Genomic DNA, 14,412 nt, shown 5'->3' on the forward strand with positions numbered 1-14,412 from the left:
GCGGGAAATCCTGTCAGGCACGGCGGCGGCCTGGGACCGCGAGCTTTCCTGTAGGTTTATCCAGCGGGGGAAAGCGGGAGCCCGGCTTCTTCTTCCTCCTCCTCCTCCTCCTCGTCGTCGCGTGTCACCTTCCTCGGGAGGCTCCAGCCCAGTCAAGCCAGTGGCAGCCACAATTTCGCGGGGGAGTGGAGGGCGCTGCGTCCCAACCCTGGAACTGAAGAGATTTTGGAGCCGGTTTTTGCATCCTTCTTCCGCGGGACCCCCCGCTCCCGTCCAGCCCCCTCAGAGCTGCCGCCCCGTCCTCCTCCTCCTCCCCGTCCCACCAGGCGGCCTTTAGGAGCCCAAGTCTACTGCTGTGAAAAGCGAGAAGGTCTTTATTTGCTTGCTTGTATTCATTTACTTATAAGTCCATTGTTGAAAAGCGGGGGGTGTTTCCTCACATCTACCTGTCTAGCTCTATTATATGTTTTCTATTATATCTATTTTATCTATCTAGCTCTATTATGTGGCTATTATATCTATGTACCTCTATTATCCGTCTATCATCTATGACATATCTTTTATCTATTAATTGTCTGTTTATTATATCTAGCTCTATGATCTAATCTATTATATGTAGCTCTATCTTAATTATCTATTATATCTATTATTCTATATATTAATTGTCTCTATCTATTCTATCTAATTATTATATCTATTCTATCTACCTCTATTTTATCTATCTTATTTGGCTATTATATTTATCTAGCTCTATTATCTATCATCTATTATATATCTACAGTATTATCTGTATTCTATCTATTCTATTAATTATCTATTTATTATATCTAGCTCTATGATCTAATCTGTTATATGTATCTAGCTCTATCTTAATTATCTGTCTATTATATCTATTCTATATATTAATTATCTGTCTATTATATCTATTAATTATCTGTTTATTATATCTAGCTCTATGATCTAATTTATTATATGTAGCTCTATCTTAATTATCTGTATTATATCTATTTATTCTATCTATTAATTATATCTATTCTATCTAATTATCATCTATTATATCTATTCTATCTACCTTTATTTTTATCTATCTTATTTGGCTATTATATTTATCTAGCTCTATTATCTGTCTATCATCTATTATATATCTACGGTATTATTTGTATCCTATCCTATCAATTATCTATTATATCTAGCTCTATGGTCTAATCTATTATATGAATCTAGCTCTATCTTAATTATCTGTCTATTATATCTATTATTATCTATTCTATATATTAATTACCTGTCTGTTCTTCTATTCTATCTAATTATGTATTATATCTATCTATCATAGCTCTATTATCTGTCTTGATTGGCTGGCAACATTGTGTTTCCTTTATTGGAGGCTTTTAGTGCGGCTTGGCTTCGGGTAAACAGATGGCTATCATTTATTAGGAAGCTAGGTTTCATCTGGGTGCCTGGTTGGGGTGTCCAAGACCAATAAACACAGACAAAGACTCCCAACCAATCAGGATGAAGAAAAAACCATTCTGGCACAGCAGTAGGCTAGCACCAAATTTAAAACAGAAACGGCTGTGAAAGCCTGACTCACAGACGAACACAATACACAAGCCTGATGATGGCAGATGAGATTCTGCCGAAACGTCGCTACAACTTTAAAAGCACAACTATAATGACGTGGGAAAATACCCCAACAAAGCTGACTAACATACATACATACATACATAATTCTGTATACTTAAAGTTGAGTTGTCTATCAAAATCTGAACGAGAATATTGTGCAATGATTGATGTTTGTGTCAAGGACTTGGGTATTGTCCTGTTTGTATTGTGTTTTCTCATGGCATTTCTTGCTAAATCTTCTGATGGAGTTTTTCTTGGAGCTAATTAACCTGACATTCTGTCTTTTCGTACAGTTTTCGGGAAATTGTTGAATGGAACTATGGACCCTTTGGACAAAATTAAAGTCCTTCTGAAAAAATGGGAGACTTCTTTTTTTCAGGAGCAGCAGAGGAAGCCCAGCAAGGTATTTTTAATGTAATTTAATATTGGATTATCATAAATTACATTGTTATATTGTTTAGGCTAATTAAATCATTTTCAACACGACTGAAATCAAGCAGATTTCTGAAATTATTTCTTTGTGTTTGTTTTCCAGACAGATATTCTGGATGCTCCTGAAAAAATAAAAAGTAAGCATGATTCTTCTATACAATATATTACAGTCCTGTGTATGGAGGTACAGTAGTAGATGTGATAGAATACAGTTTTGATTAGTGGAACGTGATAGTTCTTTGCAAACTTTTAAAATGCTATGTTTTGATCATTTTCTCATCAGAAAATAGGTAAGGAAGACAAGAAATCTGTGTCTAAAACTTTTTAATTAGATGCTAATTGCAATGATTTTACAATACATTGATAGTCCTTTTAATTGCATTGGTATGTATTTTGTCAAAAATCACTTCTTAGTCTTTAACTTTTTACTATGAGAAAAGCAAAAATGTGAATGGCATCAAGGGAGTCATAAATACAATATGAGGACACTGTGTTGACTAGCATCGAACAAACTTGTTCAGGTCCATCCTTAGCCAGTCCCTCTCAGCTCAAACTCTGTCACAATTTTGGAAATCTATGGTTTGTTTTTCTTATGGATTGAAGCGAAAGTTTTATTTGTTTAGAAGAGCAATAGCTACAACTTTCATTCTCGACTTCTGCAACTCTAATTTCAGTGAGTTGTAATAGTATAGTAATACTAAGAATAGTAAGAGATTCTTCACTGTTTGGGATGTGCAAAACATTTTACTCTGAGGACAACGTTTCACAAACCTCCTCTCCCTTGTCCTCGTGGTTTGAGTGTGAAACTCTTTTTGAGTGCAAAGTGAACAATTGGATAACCTACCTAAAGAAGACTGTACATTTGAGGGACTACAGAATTAATTTGGCCACATGATTCTCAGCTCAAAAATCTCATTTGTACACAGAACTGTACAGAGAGTACAAAGCTCTAAAAGAATCCAAGGGGCATCATGATCGCCCTGAATCTGCCATGACCTTCCAGCAAGAAAATCAGGAACTTGTACCACCAGAAAAGGTAATGAAAGAGCTACCGTGTTTTGCAAATAGGCTGTTCTGTCTGAGCCCTGAAAGTGGGGAGAGGAATCATTTCGCCTTCTTGCTTTAGTTTAAAGCAAAACTTGCTTAAACACCACCAACATTTCAGCTGTTGGGTTTGTACAACATGCTAAACCTAGTTACTATAATAGTCGAGTTTATGGGTTCACATTAAAACTATACTTATGTGCCTTGTGAATGCAGTCACTTTAATTGACTTGTTAAGAGAGTAATAGGAACACATCAGTTTTCCTGAAATTTCTTACAGCGAGTTAACATTTCCTTCACTCCTTTTATACACAGCATCCAAAATTCACTGGTTGTGTCCTTACAATATCCAAACTCTAGTTTACCTAATCATTTAATTTACCCATTTAACCCAACTGTCATGATCTGCATAGTGTAAGCTATTAGTTAACACACCTGCTGCATTCACACAAGAGGGCAACCCAAAAAGAATGGTCAAGTTTGTGGCTCCATCTGGGTCTTTTTGAAAAAGTCTGATATTAACAACTGAGTTGTCTTTCTGTCTTCTCTTTGCTTGGGTCCATTTGCTAAGGCACCTGATTTTGGTTCCTGGGGGTCACACCTGAATCGAGGGCAGAAGATTTCTAAAGTGACCCAGAAGAATCCAGAAGCCTTGCAGGCCTCGGCTCAGCATTTCGGGATGAAGCTGAAATGCAACTTAGGTGCAAAAATTAAGGTCTGAAAAGTTTGTGGTTGTTGAGAAGTGTATAGTTGCTATATTGTTGTATTTTCTGAGTTTATACAATGCAATTATATATTGTGCAAAACATGGTTGTTTTGAATGTAGAAGTACTGTAGCTTGATTTTTGGAGGATGAAAGTCATTGAAGAATCAAAGGGACCAATTCTCTGTAAAAATGTCTCATCCTTGCTCTATTGTGAACAAACATAAGACTTGCATCTCATTTTGAGTTAATTAGATACCTACCATAGTATTTATCTGGGCTCATAGCTACTAATAACTCAGAACTGTCCAGCAACGTTTGATCTGAAGGGGAAGTCTACATGTGTCACTTTCTTAATATGTTAAAGTAACAGTGTGACTGTGACTAAAGAAATAAGAAAATCAAATCAAATCAAATGAACAAAGATTAGAAAAGTAGCCTTCTACAGATGTATTACTCTAGTCCAAAAACACAGAGAAATCTCAAGAAAAACCAGAGAATTAGAATGCAGAGGGAAAATTAAAAGGAAGTTTTCCCCAATGTTTCTTTGGTTTTTCATAAAAAGATCAGATTGCACTCTTGCCTAGTGACCCAATGTATCTCTTATTTTAAATATAACTTTCTGATATGAGTAAGCAAGAATAACTTTAAAGGCTATCATAATTTATACTTGAATTAACCCAACATATAATTCTGACATAAGTAGGATAGGGGAGAAAGGCGGGTAAAATTAGGCTCCACATTTCTACCCAAACCTGCTAAATGAGCCCCAATTTTAAATCGACTCAGTTCTTCTCCTGCCTTATGGCATGAAGAATATATTCACTGCCAAGAGTTTCTTGGATAGATAGATGGTCTTATAAATTGCATAAATAAAACATGCAAGGAGATTGCAGGCAACAACAAAACAGCAAAAATAAAAGATTTCAGAAGCTAAGAATATTGTATTAGTTTTCAGCACTGATATCCTTCTGATTCTACTAATTGTGTGTTTTTTTACTTTTGATCCCAGGAATGTCCTATAACTTTAAGGAGATCCCTCACTCCAAAAAGCAAACCAGTTCAATTAGCACAGAAGGATGGAGCTCGGGTTGAAAAAGTTGTGTCTTTCCCATCGCCTGAAATCCCTTCATTAAAAACTAATCCCAATGATTTGCCTGGTTCTAATGCCAAGGAAGTTACAGCTCTCCTTCCTACGTCATTTCCAAACCTGGCTGGCACTCAGTTCCCTTTTCCAGGTCCGAAACCGAGGCTGTCATCATCGGATCGGTTTCAGTGGCAAAAGCAGACAGTAACGAAACGATTGAGCAGCTTGGATGCTGGGTGGCTGGACAGGTGCCAAGAGACAAAATTGGAGACTAGAGAGGAACAAAATGAAGACTATAGTTTAAATGTAGCTAAGGGGGCAGGGCCATGCCCAGGATTGCCAGAACGCATTTCTGTCCAAGCACAGACTCCGTTTTTCCATCCTGGGAAAAGAAAATGGGAGAAAGATGGCCAATCTCCCCAGGAGAATTGTCAGCAGGACATGTTAGAGAGCCAGCCCGTGGTCCAGAGCCCAGAAGGCCTGAGTACACGGAGCACGTGGGATAATCCAGATACAGACAAAGAAAGGGTAAGCATAGCATCCAGTGAAACCAGTGCTGAAATTCTCACCGCTGAGCAGATGCAGAACTTGGAGACTGGCAGAAAAGACGGCCGCCGGATAAGGGAGGGGTGCCTTCGGCTGAGTGGTGCTTTATGCGATGGGCAGAACAGACAGATTCCCCCCACCAAGAAAGGGAAAATGCCGAGCAAGAAAAGGCGCCTGGATCCTGCAGCTGACGAGGAAGTTACTCCAGGCGTTTCTAAACCTGGCGTTGGTACAAAGCGCCGAAGGACTAAGGAGCTGGTTGAGGACAGCCACGTCAAAAAACGGCATCCTGCCAGTCAAAAGCCACGAAAGGATGAATACGACTTTGACCAAGATGCTGCCCAAGTGCAAGAGGAGGAGAAGGAGAGGGTTCCGCTTCTTTCTGAAAATATACTTGGGGACCTGGTTGAGGAAAACGGTCCCAAGAGGAGTGGGAAGCCCAGCACGCCAAGCTGCAGGTACCCCTCACCTTTACCTGGAGTGAGGCTGGGGAATTCTGGGAGTTGAAGTCCTCAAGTCTTAAAAGTGGCCAAGGTTGGATACTCCTGCTTTTTTATCGATACGAGTTTTTTCTTCCCCAGGCTGCCACCAAGGAAATGTGGCAACTTTGTCCGTCTCAATATGAAAACAAAATCCCACGTAAAGCACTGCGCCTTGAAGGGAAAACACCTTCGCAAGCAGGTAAGTCGCCCTGTGGCCAACCTGCGTAGTGGGTCGACACATTTAAAAGCTTTTAACGGGTTCTCACGTTTCATGCTTGATCCTCTTTTTTTTTTCCCCATGCTGGAAAATTGACTGCGGGTAGTCCTCAACTTCCGACCACAATTGAGCCCACACTTTCTATTGCTAAGCCAGGCGGTTGTTAAGTGAGTTGTGTCCCGTTTTACAGCCTTGCTTGCTGCAGTTATTAAGGGAATCACTGCTATCGTTAGCCACACAGTTACATCTGGCTTCCCATTGACATTGCTTGTCAGGTTGTAAAAGGGGGGGGGAGAATCACATGACCCCAGAACACTGAAACTGATCATGAGTACATGCCAGTTGCCAAGCCTCCAAATTTTGATCAGGTGACCTTGGGGAGGCTACAGTGGCCATGTGAAAAATGGTCATTTTTTTCAGTGCCATTTTAACTTCAGACAGTCACTAAATGAAAGTTTGTAAGATGAGGACTACCTGTATTAGAAGTTAAAACTACAGGTCTTACTGAAAGAGCAAGCAAGATTAGCCCAATTTCTCTTCTGCTTAATTTGTTTATTAAGGTTATATGCTGCTCCTTTCACTGACAAGGGCGGCTTGCAAGCCTTTAAAAGATTAACAAAAAAACTATTGCAATGCTATATAAAAACAAGGAAATAGATAGCAGGGGGATCTTCTTACCCCATCAACAACCTCCAGCGGAAGGCGCCCCTCTTGGGGCTCCCTCTTGGCAAAACCAGATTTTGATACCCTTCCGACGGCCAAAAGAACGGGAGCACTTCTCATTTCCAGTGGCAGGATGTTCCACCGGGCGGGGTCCCACAGTGGAAATGGCTCTTCTCTTTTGAGTCTGCCTTCCAGAATTCCTTGGCCGATGGGTTCTGCAGCAGCACAAGTGGGGCGGGCTAGTCCCACTGGGACAAGATGGCTCCTTGGACAATCCCCCTGAAGTGACCAGCTACGTAGGAAAGGATGAACCCGGCCCTCTTTGCCTCCTCACCTGTATTTTGGTCCTGCCTAGGTGTGGAAGCAGAAGTGGCAGAAGAAGGGGCAGCAGTTTGGTGGAGGTGGCAGGCTCGCGGACCGGAGTTCTGACACTTGCTTCAAATGTGGGGGACGCGGCCACTGGTCTTCCCAGTGCAGAGGTGAAGGTGGGTCTGGCAGGTTGACGATCTCAAACTGGAAAGCCTGGTGACAGAATCCAGGTCAGTTAGCCAAGGTGGCCTTGAAGTCCCCCACCGAGGGACACACTGTACCGAACTAAAAAGACCGTGCTGAAATGGAGGCAACGGTCTCTCCTGCCAAAGAAACAGTTAAAAAAAACACCCTAAAAGAACCTTCCTTACCTGGTTTATCTAGGTTTTTTTTTTTTAAAAAAACTATAACAGTGGAATATAAACACTGTCACCAACAGAAAGCAGGGTGGTGGTTACCTAATGAGAAAAAAATCTATATGCATTGGTAGTGATTAAAATAAACATGAGAAAAAGGAATAAAGTGATTAAGAAAAAAACCTATATTCTGTCAACTCAGTAACAGTACAGAATTAATTAAGTCCTTATGCTTAATTAATCAAAAGAGAGAAGCAACCTGAAATTAAGGAGTACCTTACATAAATAAACGATTAATCATAAACCACTTACATCTAAGTTCTGTACCATTCAACTGAATTTACTGCGATCAGAGCTTTCACAAGTTTCATATATTGTTTTATTGTTAAATTTCTACCATTATTTCTGGCAGTATAATTGGTTCTGTCATGTGTTTTTAAATCTTCCTGAGAGATTTCTTCCAACTCAGCATTTCCCAATAAATTCATTATTTACTATTCAGTTACACGTGTCTTATCTTAATGTAACTGAGCATTAACATAATTAAACTGGTAATTAATAACCCCTGCCTCGTTAGATAACTGACTATTGTTGGCTTGAATTCCAGATGTAGAATTGCATTGCTTTTCTTGCTTGTGAGCCAATAATTTCCCATTTTTCTTTCCTGATTCCACTGATCAATGCATTTCAAAGAATAATCAAATTGTTCCGAACATATTAATTGAAGAGAGAGCCATCCTTCTACATAGATCAAATATTTCTCAAGGTCCCAGTTTTAATTAGGCTTCATCAGTAGTGGAGACATTAAAAAAAACATTGATAGAAATATCAAAACCAAAATAAACATAACAGAAACATGCTGTCGGACTTGTCCTGATTTGGTCATTTAGAAAAGAAAAGCCTTCGACTGCATTTGTAGTGACTTTTACTAAAGCCAAGTGGTTACAAAATAGGAAAAGCCCGATCTGAGATTTCGCCCACCAAAACTGCCTATTTACTGTCCCCTTTCCCAGGTCCTTCCCCATTATCTCCCTGGTGTCCAATAGAATTCAAAGATATTGTTTTGGTAACAGTTCTGGTGCTTGGTGGGCTCGGTGATGGTCTGCATTCCATTCCCAGGCTCGTGGCCTTTGGGTCGGTGAGCCGATGTCTCTAATGGGCACTTGGAACCGTTTTCTTGTCTTTTCCGCCCACCCACCCAATAGCTCCCTCCCCCCCATGCATGGTTCATGGCAGCCTGGCATCAGCAAAGTGGCAATGGGGTGAAGAAGGGTGGCAGCACTGACACTTACGATCGCTGAACTATGTAACAGAAAACTTTTGCATTCCTTTGGTGTCGTCCATACAGATCAATTGCTTGCTACCAATGCCCAGCTGGAGGACAAGAGCGGTGCTGCTGAAGAGGAAGTACCTTTGTTGACTCTGGAGGAAGTGGCTCAGATGACCAATACGACTTACACAAAAATTTCAAGTAAGAGACGAGACCTACATCTGCCATGCCAGAGCATCTGCTTCCAGAATCGTTTCTGGTTTGTCTCGAACCAGAAGATAAAGCGTAACATCAACCATGAAGTTGGGTTGGGTTGCTGTTAAGGCTGTTAATCAGAGTGCTCCCTCTGACAAGAACTTCAGCCTCAATTCTCCTTCCTCAGCAAAGAGTGAGAACAGCCAAGAAACCCCGGAGAGGTCTGCTCAGGAAGAAAGTTACCTGCAAATAGGAAGGCCTGCACCTGAAACGTTCACTCCACCTGCACCGATAGAGCCTTTCTACAAACTGGGGCCAGATAAGAAGGTGAGAGGTAAGATTCGGGCCGCGAGGAAAACAAGTTCTGGAGGAAGGCTGAAACGTTTGAAAAGCACTTGCAGGAATTAGGTATGTCTAGTCTAGTGAAAAGAAGGATCAGGGTGACATGATAGCAGTCTTCCAATATTTGAGGGGCTGCCACAAAGAAGACAGGGTTAACCTATTATGCAAAGCACCTGAAAAGCAATAGATGGAAACTCATCAAGGAGAGAAGCAACTTAGAACTAAGGAGAAATTTCCTTACAGTGAGAACAATTAACCAATGGAACAGCTTGCCTCCAGAAGTTGTGGATGCTCCAACACTGGAAGTTTTTAAGAAGAGATTGGACAACTATTTCTTTGAAATGGTATAAAGTTTCCTGTCTGAGCAGAGGGTTAGACTAGAAGACCTCTAAGGTCCCTCCCAACTCTGTTTTTCTGTTATTGTTCTGAGAAACATAGGAGGAATGTAACAGATAGTAGATAATCAGAGTTGGAAGGGACCTTATAGGACATCTAGTCCAACCCCCTACCCAAGTGGGAGACCCTACACTATTTCTGACATATGTATGCTAAATGAGGCAGTTTTGAAGTCCTCAGTTGTCCTGCTAGTTTCAGTTCTTCAAAATCTGTAATCTTTTGTAAAGAGCCTGTGTGTTTATCGCTGAAATGGCAACAGGGCATGCTGAAGGTGTCTGCTCAGATCGTTCTGCTGAGTCTTCCCTGGGGAACAGCCATTCCTAACTGTGGTTGTGCACTGTATCTTATCCAGATGCACCTCCTGAAGTGTTCCAAGCACTGGCTGAGCTGGGTTATACTTCCTTCCGGCCAGGACAGGAAACAGCAGTGATGAGGATACTCTCAGGTAAGGCGTAAAGAAACAAACCATTAACTTGCTTGGATCTTGGCAGTTGTTGTGATGGCCAGGTATTTCAGGCAACACTTATACTTTATTGTCATTGCTCCTCATACAACGAAATTAAATAACATCTTCAGTGTACGTTATACATAAAGAAAACTATAGAGATAGAAACAAAAACACACATCCTTCACATTCTATACAATTGAATTAAAAAAACCCTGATATTGCATTAATACTGCGCCATACAGTAGAATTCAGTATAGTTACTGCCCTGGGATAGAAGCTGTTTATTAGCCTATTTGTCCTTGTTTTTATTATTATCCTGTACCATCTGCCAGACTGTAATAGTTCAAAACAAGGGCGCCCAGGATAAGGTGGATCTTTAAGAATGTTTTGAACTTTCTTAAGGCAGCAGGAACTTCTGAAGGACAAGCAGTGGTTCTTAGCTAGCTTCGGTTTGTCCTAGTCTCCGGACAGAGCCTGGTGAGGTAACATGGCAAGTGCCTCCTTTTTTCCCTGGAGCTTGTGCCACTACACACGAGAGTAGTTAGGTCCGCCCCATAGTGAGTTTCCATCTTACCTGAAGCTTCCTCCTGTCTGTTGAGCACACTCCTCAATGGGGCCTGGAGGAAATGCATGTTTTGTGTTAGGAAGCACGATTTCGTGATGCCAAAATGAATGGAAGGAGAAATATAATGTGGTGTGTTACCTCCTCTATTCCCCAATCCCTTCCACACAGACATCAGATGAAATTTGTGTTTTCTGCCGTGTCTGCTCTAGTATATGAATAGGCACCGTGCATCTCAACTCATTCGTTCATACTTTCATACATTCTTTCAATTTCTATAACTGCCCAGTCAATGGGTGGCTTACAATTCCAAAATTACAAAAAAACAAAACAATAAAAAAGCACTTCAAAAACAATAAAAAACATCCAAAATAAATACAATTTGAAAATTCTTTAGACTGGCTAGTTCCCGGCTAGCAACATTTGAACTGGAGGTATCAGGAAAGGACATCTGGCTCTATTGTTTTCTGATAACCTGGAGATTCCTCTTCATGCCTTCACAATATCTCTTGGAGCAAATGTAGATTCAGGCTACATGCTAGGAACCTTTAAACGTATCACCCGTCAGTCAGTGAAACAGGCTGCCAGCTGTACGGGGGAGAATTTCCCTGAAGGTCCTCACCCATATCAAAACAACCCACCTCATGTGCGACCAGGGTTTGAAAATAACATTTAACACAGCCCAGTCCTTGAGCAAAATGGTTTGGTTGAGATCGGCATATGTGGGACTGATTAGGGTAGATTGTAGGGGTGATACAGAAATATAATTTTATCACATTTTATTTATGTATTAAATCATTGTGTTTTATTCCCATTTCGTTTTAAAAAGTATTTTATCCAATTCCATTTTAAATTGTTTTTAATCAGATTTTAGTAATAACGTGTGTCTGGAACTCTGCACTTTGATATGGCCCAAGGGCTAATCAGTGAAGTAAACTAACTAACCCTGAAGATCTTCATATAGGAATTCAGTGATCCTCTGTCCTAGCTGTCGTAGTGAATCTTTCACTGAGCAGGGGGTGGGCTAGATGTCCTTCTAACACTGCGGTTTCTGGCCGAGGGCCAGCACCGGGGAAGGCTCCCACGGCTGCCGGTTCTGAGGCCGACTCTGCTGGCTTCACTCTCTTACAGGGCTCTCCACCTTGGTGGTCCTGTCAACAGGAATGGGGAAATCTCTCTGCTACCAGCTCCCTGCCTATCTGTACAGCAAGCGGTCCCCCTGCATGGCTTTGGTGATCTCTCCCTTGGTCTCGCTGATGGACGACCAAGTAAGCTGGGATGCGCGCCCTTGGGTTGGGAGCGGGCGGGGCGGGAGCGCGACACCTCGAATCGCGTTCTGCGAAGCAAACCAGCAATCGGGCCGTTCAGAGAACAGAGGTGTTAACATCGCTGCGTACGATGGTACATTCTGGACCAGCTGAAGCTTCTAGGTCAGGGTGTCAAACTCAACTTCACTGAGGGGCGCATCAGGGTTGTGTTTGACCTCGGGGGGACCGTAGCCAGAGTGGATATGGCCAACTCGATGTCACCCGTGTTGGGGGCTCCTGTGGTGGCCTGAGCGCTTTGCCAGCGAAAACGGCCTCCTAAGCTCTGTTTTCAGCTATGGTGGCATCCTGCAACCCTCTGCCAGCGAAAACGGAGTGTGGGGGGACTGCATGCGGCCCTCATGAGCTCTGTTTGCACGGACAGAGGCACCGTGGGCCAGATTAAGCACCCTGCTGGCCAGATCCGGTCCACGAGCCTGGAATTTGACACCCCTGTCCTAGGTGGTCTCCAGGGGCAGCCCCATGTAGAGAGTTGTGAGATGGCCATAGCTGACTGTCTGAAGCGCTCCCGATCTAGGAAAGGGCGCAACTGGCTTACCAGGTGAAGAAGGCCTCCTGGTCACAGCTGCCACCTACTCTTCGAGCTTTGAGGCCAAGAAAAAAAACAACAACCCCAAATTGTGCACCCTCTTTAAAGCCTTGCCGGGCATGGGTCACTCGAGGGACCCTCTCACCCCACTGGGACTGGCAGAGGAGCCATGCTGTGGGCTGCATCAGTCAAGGAATTCTGGCTGGCAGGGTCTAGGAGAAGAGGCTTCTCTGCTGGGTCACCTTTGGGACACCTTCCCCCCGTGCAGTGAGGTCCACTCCCACCCTCCTGACCTTCCACAAGGGCCTGAAGACCTGGCTGCCCCGTGGCCTGGGACCCCAATGGTGCAGCACCACCCTGGAGGTGGTGGATGAATGAAGAGCCAGCCCCAACTGCCCTCACATATAATTTATACAACCATAATTTATTTTTCATTGTCACTATCCGTTTTATTGTTTTAGAAAAACTTCTTTTTTTAATGGTTTCAATGCTTTTAATGCACAAGCCAGGGGTCCCCAGTGCTGCAGTCGTGGCTCAGTACTGGGCCCCGAGCCTTTCAGAACTGGGCCGCTCAAGTGGCAGGGAAGCATGTGCGCACCTATGCACCCCCACTGGTGCGAGCAGATTGCTGCGCCTCAGCTGAGCTAAAAAACAGCTCACCTCACCAGCACTGACAGAGATTGGTTTTTCACTGCTGCGCGTGCAAAGCCTGCTGTCATAGAATCATCGGTGGGGGGAAATTTGGAATCCCACCGCCGGCCGGATTCGGCCTTCAGGCCTTGAGTTTGACACCCCTGTCCTAGACCCCCTACAAGCATGGCTCCTGTGTTGGGACAGGTCGGGTGAGCCAATGCCCAAATGCACAATTCAGTATTATTTTTCTGGAGCCAAAATTGCAGCAGTTGGAAAAAGGCAGCAGGGACTTGATTCCTGTTCGTCTTCTGGAGACGGTGCTGGCAGCTCCGCGTTTGGCTAACTCTGAATGAGGCGCGTTCTGTATTCCTTGCAGGTCTCTGGCCTCCCTCAGGGCTTGAAAGCAGTCTGCGTCCACTCCAGCATGTCGAAGGCTCAGCGGGAGGCTGCCATGGAGCGGGTGAGCCAACTGCATGAGGGCGAAACTACCTTGGGGGTCACCAAGGATTGTCTTAACTAGGATCCCCCAGGTCATATTGCCCTGCAGAGCCCCTGACTCCCATGCGGTCCAAGGATTGTGGGATTTGTGGTCTCGGTTGGGGTAGTGTCAGGTGTGTTAGGCTCCTGCCAGCCTCTAGCTTTGAACTGAATTTATGTTTACCGATAAAGAAATAAAGGGAGGCTAGTATAGATCCACTTCTCTCTGTTCTGTCTATGCTGCGTCCCATAATTGGGTAGACCGGGTTGCCGTGATAGACCGGTCTCAACGGAAAAAGCATTCCAGCTTTGAACTTACACAGTAAATACAGGTAGCCCTCAATTTACGACCACAACTGAGCCCAACATTGCTGATGCTAAGTGAGACAGTCATCAAGTGACTTCCTGCGCAAAGTGTTACCAATGTTCTCCTTCTCCCTTGACCCGTCCGTCTCTGTCCAAGTGGTGTGCTGTAGAGGTGTTTGGGGAACAGTGCCACTTGGTGCAATTTGAATTCTCTTCCCAGACCAGGTGTCCTTGAAGACCTCTGGTTTCTACCGTGTTCCCCCTAAAATAACACCCTGTTGTATATTTTTTTTTGCCACCGCAAAAGGCACCAGGTCTTATTTTCAGGGGATGTCTCATCCACTGACTAACCTCACTTGTGCGCCTCGCCCCCAGCCTCCTTTTCACTGTCAGAGGCCTTCGGGAACTTCTTCTGCGGCCAGCAAGGCTTTCCTGAAGGCCTCTGCGGCCGATAAGAGAGCTCAGGA

The 14,412-nt window shown here is 43.3% G+C and overlaps 1 protein-coding gene across 2 annotated transcripts in view; it reads left to right on the forward strand.

The window, feature by feature from the left end:
- The first annotated feature begins 15 nt into the window (after positions 1–15).
- RECQL4 (RecQ like helicase 4) overlaps positions 16–14,412 on the forward strand; it is a 32,157-nt gene continuing 17,760 nt past the window's right edge. Inside the window, exons 1-13 of one of the 2 annotated variants that reach the window (XM_026722995.2) lie at positions 16–370; positions 1,917–2,026; positions 2,159–2,192; positions 2,982–3,091; positions 3,671–3,814; positions 4,815–5,893; positions 6,017–6,116; positions 7,153–7,282; positions 8,811–8,933; positions 9,115–9,261; positions 10,018–10,110; positions 11,807–11,943; positions 13,539–13,622. In XM_026722995.2, the coding sequence (XP_026578780.2) occupies positions 1,943–2,026; positions 2,159–2,192; positions 2,982–3,091; positions 3,671–3,814; positions 4,815–5,893; positions 6,017–6,116; positions 7,153–7,282; positions 8,811–8,933; positions 9,115–9,261; positions 10,018–10,110; positions 11,807–11,943; positions 13,539–13,622 (2,265 nt within the window). In that variant the 5' untranslated portion in view covers positions 16–370; positions 1,917–1,942. Of the gene's footprint in view, positions 371–1,916; positions 2,027–2,158; positions 2,193–2,981; positions 3,092–3,670; positions 3,815–4,814; positions 5,894–6,016; positions 6,117–7,152; positions 7,283–8,810; positions 8,934–9,114; positions 9,262–10,017; positions 10,111–11,806; positions 11,944–13,538; positions 13,623–14,412 lie in introns of those variants that run through there. The other variant, XM_087931854.1, reaches the window with a different exon arrangement.

The sequence above is a fragment of the Pseudonaja textilis genome, chromosome 3 (genome assembly GCF_049901715.1).
Source record: "Pseudonaja textilis isolate UNSWEBS1 chromosome 3, rPseTex1.2, whole genome shotgun sequence".
Lineage (NCBI taxonomy): Eukaryota > Metazoa > Chordata > Lepidosauria > Squamata > Elapidae > Pseudonaja > Pseudonaja textilis.